The 19,196-nt window shown below is 45.0% G+C and overlaps 1 protein-coding gene across 2 annotated transcripts in view; it reads left to right on the forward strand.

Moving 5' to 3' along the window:
* adam19a (ADAM metallopeptidase domain 19a) overlaps positions 1–19,196 on the forward strand; it is a 246,765-nt gene that overhangs the window by 124,867 nt on the left and 102,702 nt on the right. For both annotated transcript variants that reach the window (XM_045721474.1, XM_045721473.1), the window contains exons 5-6: positions 3,535–3,611; positions 10,412–10,595. In XM_045721474.1, the coding sequence (XP_045577430.1) occupies positions 3,535–3,611; positions 10,412–10,595 (261 nt within the window). The remainder of the gene's footprint in view (positions 1–3,534; positions 3,612–10,411; positions 10,596–19,196) is intronic.

Below are 19,196 nucleotides of genomic sequence, written 5' to 3' on the forward strand. Positions count from 1 at the left end.
ACACACACACATCACAACCACACGCACACGCACACGCACATCACAACACACACACATCACAACACACACACACACACACACATCACAACACAAACACCACACACACACACACATCACAACACAAACACCACACACACATCACAACACAAACACCACACACACACACACACACACACACACACACACACACACACACACACACACACACACACAACACAAACACACACACACACACACACATTACAACACACCACACACACACACACATTACAACACACACACCACACACACACATCACAACACACACACCACACACACACACATTACAACACACACACCACACACACACACATCACAACACACACACCACACACACACACATCACAACACACACACCACATCACAACACACACACACACACATATCACAACACACACACACACACATTACAACACACACACCACACACACACACATCACAACACACACACACACCACATATCACAACACAAACACACCACACACACATACACACATATCACATACACACACACACACTCTGAGGCACATGCACAGACAGAAGCACATTCACACAGAAACAAGGAAGCATTGATGCACATTCAAAGACACACACACACACCCACACACACACACACACACACACACACACACACACACACACACACACACACACACACACACACACTACATGTGTGTGTGGACAACAAGGACAACATTGATTTTCTCTCTCACATGACCAAGCATGAGAATATATCTACCCACAAGTCATTCAATTAAGTATTCAGGGAAACACTAAAAGAGGCTATAAATTAACAACACATGAATAGCCGATGAAATCTACATCTCTCATTCTCAGAACTCCAGAATTACCCGTATTCCTGTCGGGTTATTTCTGTCTATCAACCCAAAGACAACCCAATGTCAGAGGATGTGTGGAGATGAGTGTGGGCCGTGAATGGCTGTATGCTTTATAATTAAGCATCCGGCTCTTTAAAAGAAAACATGTGTCTCTAGAGTCTAGAACATTCAACAGGAAGAGGAACCGAAACATCTATCTACCCTGTCACGTGACCTGGGTCTTTTCCACCAGTGACCCAGATATAATTGACTGTGGTCGTGGTGTAGGTTAACTGTTATGGGTTAACCCTAAACCTAACCTCCAGACCACTCCAACCCAAACGGTAAACCCTAACCCCTCCTCGGACCACAGAAACCAAGATAACACATTCCAGTCCAGTCAGTGTCAGCTGGGGGGGGGGGGTTAAATATCAATGTGAACTGAAGATAATTCACAGATAATAATCTGTGAATCCTTTACAGCTGTGACAGACTAGAAGCCTGTGGAGTAGAAGAGTGGGAGATTCCCTCCATGACTTACCTGTTCCTAGCTTTAGTCCTCGTTAGAATCAGAAGCTTACTTCTACTATATGACTTCATGATATGACTGCAGAGATGAAACTGAATAAAAGAGACGAAACTGGATTTAAGAGATTACACTGGATAAAAGTGTTTTTAATCAGAGTCTATGGAGTTAGGTGAAATTGTTGATGCGCATTCAGCTTCCTACTGATGCAATGTTATTTCCAGACAGTTGGACAATATTTAAAGTGAGGCACAAGTGGCTGCGTTGGTAATTACATAATTTGACAGCCATTTAGAGTCGATTTGGAGCCGTATGTAAATGAGATTGGTTGGAAAGGGCAGCGTGGTGTTTTATTGGCCTTGTTAGTAGCGGTGTTGAAGAGTTCTGACAAAAGTTCTGACAACATTCTCTAAATGGCGATACGATGTAAACGAAGAACAAAAGTGTCATGACACTGTGATGGCGATGGAAAGAAACGTTTTTATAACACACACACACACACACACACACACAGACACACACACGGACAGAAAACAAGAGTGAATCTATGAGTCTTGCTGTTCGTGGTATACACCGAGACACCCTCTACAGAGCAGTAAAATTGCCAACCAATTTCCGTGAAGGTTTTCTTTTCTCTCCCAGAACGTTCGCTCGTTCTAAAGGTTAAAAAGAAAAATCAAAACAACAACAACATATTTTTCTGTTCTGTTTCTGCCCAAGTAGCAACCTGAAAATCTTCATATAAAAGGAACCTCTGTGTTGCTTGTAGGTGCATGTTGATGAGATCCTGCGGTTCTGAGGTCTTTATTTACAGTAGACACCTTCCCAGGTGGCATGCCACTTTGTTACACATGCCTGAAACATGGCAGAGGCATTGTGGGTAACATGTTGTGTGTAGGCTTGGCTTTCCTCCATCGACATCATGTGGTGAGACAGACACGAGGCTCTTAGACTGGCAGGGAGCGTTTTCACTGACAATTGATTTGTATGTCCTCCATGCATGAGCGTACCCATCGCTTCTGACGTTCATATAGATTAGCTTATTTCACAGTCTGATGGGCAGACCAAAGACTTTTAAATAGCCAAGAATTGTCATTTATGCACAATATAAGCTTGTTCCGAATAAATTAATTTGATGTTGGTGTGTTGCGGCCCAGGGCCCAGGGCCACAAAAGCAACACCGGAGGACAATGCTCTGTGACATCGTTCGTGGCCCATTGTGACATCAAGTCCCTGACCATTGTGATATCATTTCCAGGACAGCCAGCTCAGGTCATAAGGTCAACAGGATGCACACGCTGCGTCACTGTGCAGGAAAACTCAATTCAAAATGGAGTTGCATTCAGACTCACATACAGTATCTAGCTTGATAAATACACCATTTCACTGAACGCACAGACATCGACGTAATGTTCTACGCCAGAAGCATTCCAACCTTGCTTGTGATATTCAGGTCGCTATGGTAACATGACTCAAAGGCAACTGGAACTCTCCATACAATGCTAATTGTTTGGATTTCATGGAAAAGACCAATGCATCAGTAGGCATTCGGCCTTCTCTGTATAGCACTCAACAGACCTAAATCGGTACATAATGACGCAGCCTGTAGCCCTGTCCCTTGGAAGTACGTTTGACATACCTCACAAAAGGGTTGTCAGCATAAAAAAAATCTTTGTAAAAAGATGCTAATCTTTTTCTCCGAGCACTCATGTAAAGATCGTCCTGGAGCAACAACAGTGAAGCTCCAGCATTGAGTTACTGAAATACATCAAGGATCGAGCGAGTATTGTACATTTCTACTGATTTAGACAGAGCCATTTGTCCAAACCCAGGACATGTTGTGTTGCAGTGTACCAGCTGGTCACTAATGAAACATTGGATCTATAGGAACCTTTTTTTTTCACAGCGCCAATACCCAGAATCCATTTATCACAAGATGCAGGCTTATAGGATTTAGTGTCCATATAAACATTATGGTATAGTACAGTACGTTTGACTCTCTCTCTCTCTCTCTCTCTCTCTCTCTCTCTCTCTCTCTCTCTCTCTCTCTCTCTCTCTCTCTCTCTCTCTCTCTCTCTCTCTCTCTCTCTCTCTCTCTCTCTCTCTCTCTCTCTCTCTCTCTCTCTCTCTCTCTCTCTCCTATCATCACAGGATCACTGCTTCTACCACGGGCATGTAAGAGGACACATGGACTCCTGGGCAGCTCTTAGCACATGTTCAGGAGTAAGGTATGTAAAAAAAAAATTACATTTGACTTTATCATCATTTCTAACCTGTTCTTGGATTTTCAGTCTCTTGGTAGACGTTTCCCTGTTAGGCACTGATCCAGAATCAACTTGACTTTTACAAATCCTAACCTTAATCATTAGTTGGAAGAAATGCAAAACTGACCTTAGATCAATGTCTAAAGGCAACTTCCAGCTGGAGTAAATTCTGTCATGTTTCTCCAAATGAACCATAGAGTGGAATAACAATGTCAAGTTCTACCTCAAACACCCAGAATTCAGTCTGATATTTATTTTATTTTACATAACTCTGTTGCTGGATGTAGACTACCCCAGGCAAGTAGTGTGAGTTTTCATAAAACTCGCTGGCTAATTCAATTCCTCAAATCTTCTTTTGCGATACAGACGGCAGTTTAGAAGTCTTTAAATTTTCCCTGCCTCAGAACAGAATTTAATAGGAAGCTTCTTGCATATTAAATGCTTTGAAATTGGAGCTCTCCTGTGGAAAAAGATGTCCCCTGTCGCCACCCGTACACCCTGAAAAATATATTCATGAATTTGATCCAGCCGAAGACCTTAAGTTTCTAGCTCAATCGCTCTTGATTAGAAATTAATTCCACAAGTCAGCTCAGCCAATCCTAGACTGATAACAGCGTTTCACACAAGTTTGTTCTTCATTAGCAATTGTTTTATCTTTAGTATTTTCTCTGTGATACTCTTTATGTCTCTCATACAGCAAGAGGAGCTAATTTGTAGTGGCTGTTTGTCCTGGCTGAGGATGTAGTGAGATGCGATCAGTCACAGGTTAGGAGGAAACCGAAGAGACAGACGTGAGGTGAAACCGAGGACAGCAACTCAACAGAATGAAAATGTCTAACCTACACAGAGAATGTGAAAAAAAAACTCAGTTGATCAAATAACAACTTTCAACAAAGGCAAGAGCTAAGCTAAAGGGTCACACTTCAAACAAGATACAAATCCGAAGGCCAATCACTTTATACGGTCCTACGAAAGACACTTCATAGAACAGTCATAAGCAAACGGCATGCTATAGAAAGGGTGGCAAAGCGTTAACCTCTATTACGTAATCATAGGCTTTATTACACTGGCTTGTTTTCCTTGGACACAGAACGTCATGAGGGCGTAGTTAAAAGGGTACCTGCTAATGCTGACAAGTAAGGTCATACCCCCTGCTTTAGTCATATTAGTTAGTGAGACTCGTCATCAATAACAAAGGTTTCCACTCATGGAACACCCAAAAGTTCCAGAATCCCTTCTGCCATTCCATTCTATTGTCTGTGTTCCATCCCTGCCCTTTTCCGCTCTTCATAGCAGTTCTCTGGCTGTGCTGTATATTTTCACTTCCCTTCCAATGCCACCTCCCAGCTCATATTCCCCGCTCGCCACCGTCACGCACCAAAGACAAGTGTTTCTGTATTGACTCCAAATTGAATTAGGTGGTAACGGGAGGGTGAGCTGGACACACCCAAACCCTGAACTTCAACGAACCTGACTTGTCACGGTTCCAATGTAAGCCAGGGTATATTGTGTTCAGTTTCAACGTGCCGTGACTGAAAGGGCCTGGTGGGTGGGTGGGTGGGTGGGTGGGTGGGTGTGTGTGTGTGTGTGTGTGTGTGTGTGTGTGTGTGTGTGTGTGTGTGTGTGTGTGTGTGTGTGTGTGTGTGTGTGTGTGTGCTCGCGTGTCTGTGTCTGTGTGTACATGCTTCACATGCATACCTTTTCATGAGACCCATTTGATTGCTATGTATTGTGCGTGTTACTTTGCTGTGCTGATATCTACTGGGACAAAGAGCTCCATAGCGGAGGTGCATCACACAATGTGGATCACAGTACCTTCTCCAGCCACAGCACACAATGTGGATCACAGTTCCTTCTCCAGCACAGCACACAATGTGGATCACAGTACCTTCTCCAGCCACAGCACACAATGTGGATCACAGTACCTTCTCCAGCCACAGCACACAATGTGGATCACAGTACCTTCTCCAGCACAGCACACAATGTGGATCACAGTACCTTCTCCAGCCACAGCACACAATGTGGATCACAGTACCTTCTCCAGCACAGCACACAATGTGGATCACAGTACCTTCTCCAGCACAGCACACAATTTGGATCACAGTACCTTCTCCAGCACAGCACACAATGTGGATCACAGTACCTTCTCCAGCCACAGCACACAATGTGGATCACAGTACCTTCTCCAGCACAGCACACAATGTGGATCACAGTACCTTCTCCAGCCACAGCACACAATGTGGATCACAGTACCTTCTCCAGCACAGCACACAATGTGGATCACAGTACCTTCTCCAGCACAGCACACAATGTGGATCACAGTACCTTCTCCAGCCACAGCACACAATGTGGATCACAGTACCTTCTCCAGCCACAGCACACAATGTGGATCACAGTACCTTCTCCAGCACAGCAAACAACGTGGATCACAGTACCTTCTCCAGCCACAGCACACAATGTGGATCACAGTACCTTCTCCAGCCACAGCACACAATGTGGATCACAGTACCTTCTCCAGCCACAGCACACAATGTGGATCACAGTACCTTCTCCAGCACAGCACACAATGTGGATCACAGTACCTTCTCCAGCCACAGCACACAATGTGGATCACAGTACCTTCTCCAGCACAGCACACAATGTGGATCACAGTACCTTCTCCAGCCACAGCACACAATGTGGATCACAGTACCTTCTCCAGCACAGCACACAATGTGGATCACAGTACCTTCTCCAGCACAGCACACAATGTGGATCACAGTACCTTCTCCAGCCACAGCACACAATGTGGATCACAGTACCTTCTCCAGCACAGCACACAATGTGGATCACAGTACCTTCTCCAGCCACAGCACACAATGTGGATCACAGTACCTTCTCCAGCCACAGCACACAATGTGGATCACAGTACCTTCTCCAGCCACAGCACACAATGTGGATCACAGTACCTTCTCCAGCACAGCACACAATGTGGATCACAGTACCTTCTCCAGCCACAGCACACAATGTGGATCACAGTACCTTCTCCAGCACAGCACACAATGTGGATCACAGTACCTTCTCCAGCACAGCACACAATTTGGATCACAGTACCTTCTCCAGCACAGCACACAATGTGGATCACAGTACCTTCTCCAGCCACAGCACACAATGTGGATCACAGTACCTTCTCCAGCACAGCACACAATGTGGATCACAGTACCTTCTCCAGCCACAGCACACAATGTGGATCACAGTACCTTCTCCAGCACAGCACACAATGTGGATCACAGTACCTTCTCCAGCACAGCACACAATGTGGATCACAGTACCTTCTCCAGCCACAGCACACAATGTGGATCACAGTACCTTCTCCAGCCACAGCACACAATGTGGATCACAGTACCTTCTCCAGCACAGCAAACAACGTGGATCACAGTACCTTCTCCAGCCACAGCACACAATGTGGATCACAGTACCTTCTCCAGCCACAGCACACAATGTGGATCACAGTACCTTCTCCAGCCACAGCACACAATGTGGATCACAGTACCTTCTCCAGCACAGCACACAATGTGGATCACAGTACCTTCTCCAGCCACAGCACACAATGTGGATCACAGTACCTTCTCCAGCACAGCACACAATGTGGATCACAGTACCTTCTCCAGCCACAGCACACAATGTGGATCACAGTACCTTCTCCAGCACAGCACACAATGTGGATCACAGTACCTTCTCCAGCACAGCACACAATGTGGATCACAGTACCTTCTCCAGCCACAGCACACAATGTGGATCACAGTACCTTCTCCAGCACAGCACACAATGTGGATCACAGTACCTTCTCCAGCCACAGCACACAATGTGGATCACAGTACCTTCTCCAGCACAGCACACAATGTGGATCACAGTACCTTCTCCAGCCACAGCACACAATGTGGATCACAGTACCTTCTCCAGCCACAGCACACAATGTGGATCACAGTACCTTCTCCAGCACAGCACACAATGTGGATCACAGTACCTTCTCCAGCCACAGCACACAATGTGGATCACAGTACCTTCTCCAGCCACATCACACAATGTGGATCACAGTTCCTTCTCCAGCACAGCACACAATGTGGATCACAGTACCTTCTCCAGCCACAGCACACAATGTGGATCACAGTACCTTCTCCAGCCACAGCACACAATGTGGATCACAGTACCTTCTCCAGCACAGCAAACAATGTGGATCACAGTACCTTCTCCAGCCACAGCACACAATGTGGATCACAGTACCTTCTCCAGCCACAGCACACAATGTGGATCACAGTACCTTCTCCAGCACAGCACACAATGTGGATCACAGTACCTTCTCCAGCCACAGCACACAATGTGGATCACAGTACCTTCTCCAGCCACAGCAAACAATGTGGATCACAGTACCTTCTCCAGCCACAGCACACAATGTGGATCACAGTACCTTCTCCAGCCACAGCACACAATGTGGATCACAGTACCTTCTCCAGCCACATCACACAATGTGGATCACAGTTCCTTCTCCAGCACAGCACACAATGTGGATCATAGTACCTTCTCCTGCCACAGCACACAATGTGGATCACAGTACCTTCTCCAGCCACAGCACACAATGTGGATCACAGTACCTTCTCCAGCCACAGCACACAATGTGGATCACAGTACCTTCTCCAGCCACAGCACACAATGTGGATCACAGTACCTTCTCCAGCACAGCACACAATGTGGATCACAGTTCCTTCTCCAGCACAGCACACAATGTGGATCACAGTACCTTCTCCAGCCACAGCACACAATGTGGATCACAGTACCTTCTCCAGCCACAGCACACAATGTGGATCACAGTACCTTCTCCAGCCACAGCACACAATGTGGATCACAGTACCTTCTCCAGCCACAGCACACAATGTGGATCACAGTACCTTCTCCAGCCACAGCACACAATGTGGATCACAGTACCTTCTCCAGCCACAGCACACAATGTGGATCACAGTACCTTCTCCAGCCACAGCACACAATGTGGATCACAGTACCTTCTCCAGCCACAGCACACAATGTGGATCACAGTACCTTCTCCAGCCACAGCACACAATGTGGATCACAGTACCTTCTCCAGCCACAGCACACAATGTGGATCACAGTACCTTCTCCAGCCACAGCACACAATGTGGATCACAGTACCTTCTCCAGCCACAGCACACAATGTGGATCACAGTACCTTCTCCAGCCACAGCACACAATGTGGATCACAGTACCTTCTCCAGCCACAGCACACAATGTGGATCACAGTACCTTCTCCAGCCACATCACACAATGTGGATCACAGTACCTTCTCCAGACAGCACACAATGTGGATCACAGTACCTTCTCCAGAAAGCACACAATGTGGATCACAGTACCTTCTCCAGAAAGCATGACTTCTCTCTGAGGTGGAAAAACACAGTGGATGTTTATTTTCGCCCGCCGCCTCAGTTGTTTCTTTTCTGTCCCTCTTTTGCTTCCAGGTTATTTTCAATAAATGCAGAATTTTTACTAATAAATGTCTTGCAACCTCGTCAATATCAGAAAATTGAAATTTTGGCGTCAGGAATTTGAATAATGTTTGGGACGTTGATTGTATAAGATGTACTTACGACCAGATGTTTTTATCAAAGGGGCTTAACTCAATGCAGCCCTTCGTCTCATGCTGTGCAGGTGATGTTCTCTGTTGATAACATGGATTTTACATTGAATCATTTTCTCACCTTACACTCTTAGAAAAAAAAGGTGCTATCTAGAACCTAAAAGGGTTCTTCGACTGTCCCCATAGGAGAACCCTTTGAATGACCAATTTTGGTTCCAGGTAGAACCATTTTGGGTTCCATGTAGAACCCCTTCAACAGAGGGTTCCACATGGAACCCAAAAGGGTTCTCCTATGGGAACAGTCGAATAACCCTTTTGGAACCATTTCTAAGAGTGTAGTGCTTGGTAATGTCTGTTTCAGTGCAGCGTGCTTACAGAGTGTATTTCTACAATTACAATGGAGCTGCAACCTGTGTGTGTGTGTGTGTGTGTGTGTGTGTGTGTGTGTGTGTGTGTGTGTGTGTGTGTCGTCTGTCTGTCTGTCTGTCTGTCTGTCTGTCTGTCTGTCTGTCTGTCTGTCTGTCTGTCTGTGTGTCTGTGTGTGTGTGTGAGGGAGGGAGGGAGGGAGGGAGGGAGGGGTCTGATGTTGAAAGTGGGGTACAGCCTCCTCAATCTTTCTCTTTTCTCACTCGCATACACACACGCACACACACACAAAACACACACACACACACACACACACACACACACACACATACAACCTCTTGACAGATAATGATGGAGAGTGACTCACTCTGCCTGTAAATGGCCTTTTTACTGCAGCCCTCTATCCTCTTGGACAAGTTCCCTCCAGGCTCCTCTGTATGAGGCCACAGGCTAAAACCTCCATATAGTACAGCTCTGTTGTTTATAGCTCAAATACCACTTCCCTTAGGGCCTCTGGGTCCTTCATCGCCCCCTGCAGGTCAACACTGGAACTACCCCAGGGCAGCTGTACTGTGACATTGGCAGGATAAATGATGACATTCCACATGCATACATGTCATGTAATATTATCATGTGTTATCTTATGTAAAAAAATAAATTATGTTGCTTAACTGCATACAATATTTGTTGCTGTTTAGGTTCTTTTTAAATTTAGTCATTTTTTGTGTTCGTCCAATCATGCCTCTTTAATCTCTCCCTCTTGCTGAAACAGGGGCCTGATTGCCTTGAACTCAAATGACACCTACTACCTTGAGCCAATCAGAGGGCTGGACTCTCTCCATCACTCGCTGGTCAGCGCAGACGATCTGCCAATCAGAGGTGGGACTTGCGGCCATGGGCATCAGACTGGACACCCCAGCCTCCTCTCCGGACTGCTTAAACCTTTGCATCAAAGGGTGAGGGACACACACACACACACACACACACACACACACACACACACACACACACACACACAAACATACATATCAACACACCAACAGACACATCAACACATCAACACACCAACATACATATCAACACACCAACATACATATCAACACATCAACACACCAACATACATATCAACACACCAACATACATATCAACACACCAACATACATATCAACACACCAACATACATATCAACACACCAACATACATATCAACACACCAACATACATATCAACACACCAACATACATATCAACACATCAACACACCAACATACATATCAACACACCAACATACATATCAACACACCAACATACATATCAACACACCAACATACATATCAACACACCAACATACATATCAACACACCAACATACATATCAACACACCAACAGACATATCAACACACCAACATACATATCAACACACCAACAGACATATCAACACATTAACATACATATCAACACACCAACATACATATCAACACATTAACATACATATCAACACACCGACATACATATCAACACACCAACATAGATATCAACACATCAACACACCAACATACATATCAACACACCAACATACATATCAACACATTAACATACATATCAACACATTAACATACATATCAACACACCAACATACATATCAACACACCAACATACATATCAACACACCAACATACATATCAACACACCAACATACATATCAACACACCAACATACATATCAACACACCAACAGACATATCAACACATTAACATACATATCAACACACCAACATACATATCAACACACCAACATACACATCAACACACCAACATACACATCAACACACCAACATACATATCAACACACCAACATAGATATCAACACATCAACACACCAACATACATATCAACACACCAACATACATATCAACACATTAACATACATATCAACACATTAACATACATATCAACACACCAACATACATATCAACACACCAACATACATATCAACACACCAACATACATATCAACACACCAACATACATATCAACACACCAACATACATATCAACACACCAACAGACATATCAACACATTAACATACATATCAACACACCAACATACATATCAACACACCAACATACACATCAACACACCAACATACACATCAACACACCAACATACATATCAACACACCAACATACATATCAACACACCAACATACATATCAACATACATATCAACACACCAACATACATATCAACACACCAACATACATATCAACACACCAACATACATATCAACACACCAACATACATATCAACACATCAACACACCAACATACATATCAACACACCAACATACACATCAACACACCAACATACATATCAACACACCAACATACATATCAACACACCAACATACATATCAACACATTAACATACATATCAACACATTAACATACATATCAACACACCAACATACATATCAACACACCAACATACATATCAACACATTAACATACATATCAACACATTAACATACATATCAACACACCAACATACATATCAACACACTAACATACATATCAACACACCAACATACATATCAACACACCAACAGACATATCAACACACCAACAGACATATCAACACACCAACATACATATCAACACACCAACATACATATCAACACACCAACAGACATATCAACACACCAACAGACATATCAACACACCAACATACATATCAACACATCAACACACCAACATACATATCAACACACCAACATACATATCAACACACCGACAGACATATCAACACACCAACAGACATATCAACACACCAACATACATATCAACACATGAACAGACTCCGTCCGGCACAACTACACACCAACAGACAGCAACAGACACTTGAGGCGGCAGGTAGCCTAGTGGTTAGCGCGTTGGGCTAGTAACCAAAAGCGTTGGTGGATCGAATCCCTGAACTGACATGGTAAAAATCTGTCATTCTGCCCCTGAACAAGGCAGTTAACCCACTGTTCCCCAGTAGGCCATTATTATAAATAAGAATTTGTTCTTAACTGACTTGCCTAGTTAAATAAAGGTTCAATAATCAACAGACACAACAAGTCTTTATTTATTTGGACAGATTTCACATTCTCTTTTGACCGCAAGCCCAACAAAGTCTTTCATTTGTATAGACTGTGTGGTATGTTCTCTATCAACAGAACAAACAAGACTGACAGAAGTTTTTACACATGAACTTTCCACCACCAGATGAAACAGAGTTACAAAAGAAAAGAAAAGTCTATGTTTATCTTTGCATGGCAGATGTCAGACTATGCCATGGTGTACAGCCCAAACTTCTATTCCAACCAACCAAACATAGAGGTACAGACAGTCTCCACATCCTTCACCTCACAGGCACTAGAACACCACCAAGCACAGCACCAAGCACAGCACCAAGCACAAAGAATACAAATATTAAAGGTTCAGAAACTGATTGATTAAATACAAACATATTGATTAAATACAAACTGATTAAATAAATACAAACTGATTAAATACTAAAAGATACTAGCACAACAACGCATGGCAACAGCAGAAGTTATTGTCATATTAAATGTTTAGAGTAGGGATGGATAAAATTCCCAGGATGTGTGTTTTTTTTAAAATATATATATGTAAAGGTGAGGAAGAACCTGCTAATGCTTTTATGGAGCATAACAAATGTAGAACAGAAGGAAATGTCTCTGATATTAAATAGTATTGCCTGGTATTATTCCTTGAAGAGACGTCTCTGCTATTAAATAGCATGTTCTGTTATTATTCTTTGAGGAGAAAGCTTCTTCTTTGTGTGATTAACCTTCTGATGTGATGGACATAGTATTCATCAGTCTCTTTGCGGGGATGATTACATGGCTATTGACTACACACATGCAAACCTGTACACACACACACACACACACACACACACACACACACACACACACACACACACACACACACACACACACACACACACACACACACACACACACACACACACACACACACACAGACACAGACACAGACACAGAGACACAGAGAGAGAGAGAGAGAAAGTGCATTTTGTCCTGCAGAGGAAATGACCATCTCTCTTGTCATACAAGCATAAACACATTATTGGATTTCTCTTAGAGACTTTTTAGAGGCACACACAAAATCACTCCGAGGCCAGCTGAAAGCCAGAGGGAATTATACGGTTGGTGGTTTGGTCTGTTGCCGTTGCGTTTGTTTCCCCCCAGTGTGAGTCTGTCTTACTGTAGTATCCTTCCACGGAGGAAGGCGAAAGGCTAAACACAGGGCCTAATTTGCTCCAGTGCAGCCGTGAATGCTGATAATGTCCCTGTGGTGAACAGTCATTCAGGCCTCTCTCTCTCTGTCCTCTCTCTCTCTCTCTCTCTCTCTCTCTCTCTCTTTCAATTCAATTCAAGGGGGTTTATTGGCATGGGAAACATACAGTGCCTTCAGAAGGATTTACTTTTTCCACATTTGGTTACGTTACAACCTTATTCTAAAATGGATTAAATTGTTTTTTCCCTCATTAATCAACACACAAAACCCCATAATGAAAAAGTGAAAACAGATTTTTTGAAATGTTTGCAATTGTATTAAAAATAAAAAACAGAAATACATGATTTACATAAGTATTCAGACACTTTTCTATGAGACTTGAAATTAAGCTCAGGTACATCCTGTTTCCATTGGTCATCCTTGAGATGTCTCTACAACTTGATTGGAGTCCACCTGTAGTAAATTAAATTGATTGGACATGTTTGGAAAGGCACACACCTGTCTATTTAAGGTCCAACAGTTGACAGTACATGTCAGAGTAAAAACCAAGCCATGAGGTCGAAGAAATTGTCCTTAGAGCTCTGAGACAGGATTGTGTCGAGGCACAGATCTGGGGAAAGGTACCAAAAAATTTCTGCAGCATTGAAGGTCCCCAAGAACACAATGGAATCTATCATTCTTAAATGGAAGAAGTTTGGAACCACCAAGAATGTTCCTAGAGCTGGCCACCCGGCCAAACTGAGCAATCAGGGGAGAAGGGCCTTGGTCAGGGAGGTGACCAAGAACCCAGTGGTCAGTCTAACAGAGCTCTAGAGTTCCTCTGTGGAAATGGAAGAACCTTCCAGAAGGACAACCATCTCTGCAGCACTCCACCAATCAGGCCTTTCTGGTAGAGTGGTCAGACGGAAGCCACTCCTCAGTAAAAGGCACATGACAACCCACTTGGAGTTTGCCAAATGGCTCCTAAAGACTCTCAGACCATGAGAAATAAGATTATCTGGTTTGATGAAACCAAGATTGAACTCTTTGGCCTGAATGCCAAGAGTCACGTTTGGAGGAAACCTGGCACCATCCCTACGGTGCAACATGGTGGTGGCAGCATCCTGATGTGGGGATGTTTTTCAGCGGCAGGGACTGGGAGACTAGTTAGGATTGAGGAAAAGATGAACGGAGAAAAGTACAGAGAGATCCTTGATGAAAACCTGCTCAGTACCTCAGACTGGGGCGAAGGTTCACCTTCCAACAGGACAACGATGTCACACTCGTAGAAAAGGTTGGACCAAGGCGCAGCATGATTTGAGTTCCACATCTTTTATTACTGTGAAACTTAAACAAAACAATAAACCAACTAAACGGACTCCGGCCGCAAAACCTGAAACCAAATGGGGAGGGTAGGGTAGGGGGGTGACTAGTGTCGGTGGTGGCTCCGGTGCGGGTCGCCGCCCCCGCCCAGGCCCCGGATCCGGCCATGGCGCCAGACTGAACGCCCTGCCTGGACTGGGCATTGGCGCAGAGGAAGGCTCCGGCCTTGGAGCGGTGCTGGATGCCGTGCCTGGACTGGGCACCGGTGCAGAGGAGGGCTCCGGCCATGGAGCTGGGTTGGACGCCGTGCCTGGACTGGGCATCGGCGCAGGTTGCACCGGACTGATGACACGCTCCTCAGGTCGAGGTCTTGGAGCCGGCACAGGACGCTCCAGGCTGTAGAGGCGCACTGGAGGCCTGGTGCGTGGAGCCGGTACAGGTGGCACCGGACTGATGACACACACTTCAGGGCGAGTGCGGGGAGCTGGCACAGGACGTACCGGACTGGGGAGGCTCACTGGAGGCCAGAGGTGTAAAATAGGCACAGACTTCACCAGACTGCTGACAAGCTCTTCAGGTCGAATGTTGAGCAAAACACACTTGACCAACATCTCTCTCCTCTCACTCTCCCCCAACTTCTCCATCGCCCCCCTGACGGTCTCTGGCTCTTCCCTCTGCTCATCCGCCAGCTCCATGTGCCCCCCCCAAAAAAATAATCTAGGGGTTTCTGTGGCAGCGGACTGGTGACCCGCTCTTCAGGGCGAGTGCGAGGAACCAGCACAGGACGTATCGGGCTGAGAAGGCTCACTGGAGGCTTGGTGCGTGGAGCCGGCGCAGATGGCACCGGACTGGTATCACGCTCTTCCAAACGCCTGCGCTGCAGCATACTCCTAGCCAAAACCTCTCTCCGGTATCCCTCATTGAACTCCTCCAGAGACTCCCATTCGGGCTCTGGTACTCTCCGCTGATCTGCCGTCCGCCCCATGTGCCCCCCCCCCCCAAAGAAAATAATCTTGGGGTTTCTGCGGCCGCGGTCCCCGGCGTCGTCGCTGTCCCCCTATGCTCCTTGGCGACTCCCGCCAAGGAAGGGTCTCGTGTCCTCCCAGGATCTCCTCCCAGGTCCAACTCACTTTTTCCTCCAACGCAGGCTGCTTGGTCCATTTGTGGTGGGATATTCTGTCACGCTCATAGAAAAGGTCGGACCAAGGCGCAGCGTGATTTGAGTTCCACATCTTTTATTACTGTGAAACTTAAACAAAACAATAAACAAACTACTACAAATGTGAACGCCGTAGTGCACAAAACACTAACACAAACAATATCCCACAACCCAGGTGGGAACAATGGAGAACTTAAGTATGATCCCCAATTAGAGACAATGAACATCAGCTGTCTCTAATTGGGAACCATATCAAGAGCACCAACATAGAAAAGACTAGAACACCCCCTAGTCACGCCCTGACCTACAACACCATAGAGAACCAAGGGCTCTCTATGGTCAGGGCGTGACAACCAACCCTAAGCACACAGCCAAGACAATGCAGGAGTGGCTTCGGGACAAGTCTTTGAATGTCCTTGAAGCCAGAGCCCAGACTTGAACCTGATCGAACATCTCTGGAGAGACCTGAAAATAGCTGTGCAGTGACGCCCCTCATCCAACCTGACAGAGCTTGAGAGGATCTGCAGAGAAGAATAGGTGTGCCAAGCTTGTAGCATCATACCCAAGAACACTCGAGGCTGTAATCACTGTGCTTCAAAGTACTAAGTACTGAGTAAAAGGTCTGAATACTTATGTAATAGTTACTGTATGTAAATGTAATATTTCTGTTTTTGCTTTTGCTTTGTCATTATGGGGTATTGTGATGTCATTATGGGGTATTGTGATGTCATTATGGGGTATTGTGGTGTCAATATGGGGTATTGTGATGTCATTATGGGGTATTGTGATGTCAATATGGGGTATTGTGATGTCATTAATGGGTATTGTGATGTCATTATGGGGTAATGTGATGTCAATATGGGGTATTGTGATGTCATTATGGGGTATTGTGTCTAGATTGATGAGGGGAAAAAATGATGTAATCAATTTTAGAACAAGGTTGTAACATAACAAAATGTGGAAAAAGTCAAGGGCTCTGAGTACTTTCCGAAGGCACTGTACGTATGTTTACATTGCCAAAGCAGTAAAACAGATAATAAACAAATGTGAAATGAACAATAAAAAATAAACAGTAAACACGTAAAGTTCCAAAAGAATCAAGACTTTGCAAATATCTGTCACACCCTGACCTGAGAGAGACGGTTTATTTCTCTATTTTGTTAGGTCAGGGGGTGGGGTGGGCATTCTGTTTTGTATTTCTTTGTTTTGGGCCGAGTATAGTTCCTAATCAGAGGCAGCTGTCTATCCTTGTCTCTGATTAGGAATCATACTTAGGCAGCCTTTTCCCACCTGTGTTTGTGGGTAGTTGTTTTCTGTTTTGTGTTTCTGTACCTGACAGAACTGTGCGCTTTCGTTTCCCTTTGTTATTTTTGTTCGAGTGTTTGTTTGATTTAAATAAATAATCATGAACACGTGCCACGCTGCATCTTGGTCACCTCTCTACGACGATTGTTACACTGTCATATTAAGTCTACATACAGTGTTGTAACGATGTAGAAATAGTTAAAGTACAAAAGGGAAAATAAATAAACATAAATATGGGTTGTATTTACGATGGTGTTTGTTCTTCACTGTTTGCCCTTTTCTTGTAGCAACAGGTCACAAATGTTGCTGCTGTGATGGTACACTGTGGTATTTCAGCCAATAGATATGGGAGATTATCAACATTGGATTTGTTTCTGAATTCTTTGTAGTTCTGTGTAATCTGAGGGAAATATGTGTCTCTAATATGATCATACATTTGGCAGGAGGGGTAGGTCGCTGAACCAGGGTGTCTGTAGTGATGCCTCTAGCACACAGATATGGTGTCTTAGACCACTGCAGCTCTTGGGAGCCCAGGGTGTGCAGGGTGAATATGTGGTCTGTCGTACGGTCATTAGGTAAAAAGTCAATTTGACATTTGCACAGTACATTGTTTTGACTGAGGAAATGTACGAGTCTGCTGTTAATGATAATGCAGAGGATTTTCCCAATCTTCTGCATAATTTTCCCAAGTTTTTGTTGTCTCTCGCTCTCTCTCTTCTCTCCATTTCTCCTCCTCTTCTCCTTCTCTTTCTCTTTCTCCCTCACATTTTCTCTTCCTCTTTTTATGCTCTTTTTGCTACGATTTTGTTTTCTTCCCCCTCTCTCTACATCCCCCTCTCTCTCTCCCTCCCCCTCTCTCCCTCCCCCTCTCTACATCCCTCCCCCTCTCTCTCCCTCCCCCCTCTCTCCCTCCCCCTCTCTCTCCCTCCCCCTCTCTCCCTCCCCCTCTCTCTCCCACCCCCTCTCTCTCCCTCCCCCTCTCTCTCCCACCCCCTCTCTCCCTCCCCCTCTCTCTCCCTCCCCCTCTCTCTCCCTCCCCTCTCTCCCTCCCCCTCTCTCTCCCTCCCCTCTCTCCCTCCCCTCTCTCTCCCTCCCCCTCTCTCTCCCTCCCCCTCTCTAGGTGCTACTCGCTATTTCTTGAACAGCCACCCATTAATTATGCTGAGATGCCATAGCAGACTCCAGACACGGTCAGGCCACTGTCTTGCAAATAAACAGTGGAAACTCTATCTCCCCCTCACCTCTCTCTCTCTCTCTCTCTCTCTCTCTCTCTCTCTCTCTCTCTCTCTCTCTCTCTCTCTCTCTCTCTCTCTTTCTTTCTCTCTCTCTCTCTCTCTGTCTCTCTTTCTCTCTCTCTCTCTGTCTCTCTTTCTCTCTCTCTCTCTTTCTCTCTCTCTCTCTGTCTCTCTTTCTCTGTCTCTCTGTCTTTCTCTCTCTCTCTCTCTCTCTCTCTCTCTCTCTCTCTCTCTCT

This window comes from Salmo salar, chromosome ssa07, assembly GCF_905237065.1.
Source record: "Salmo salar chromosome ssa07, Ssal_v3.1, whole genome shotgun sequence".
NCBI classification, from domain to species: domain Eukaryota; kingdom Metazoa; phylum Chordata; class Actinopteri; order Salmoniformes; family Salmonidae; genus Salmo; species Salmo salar.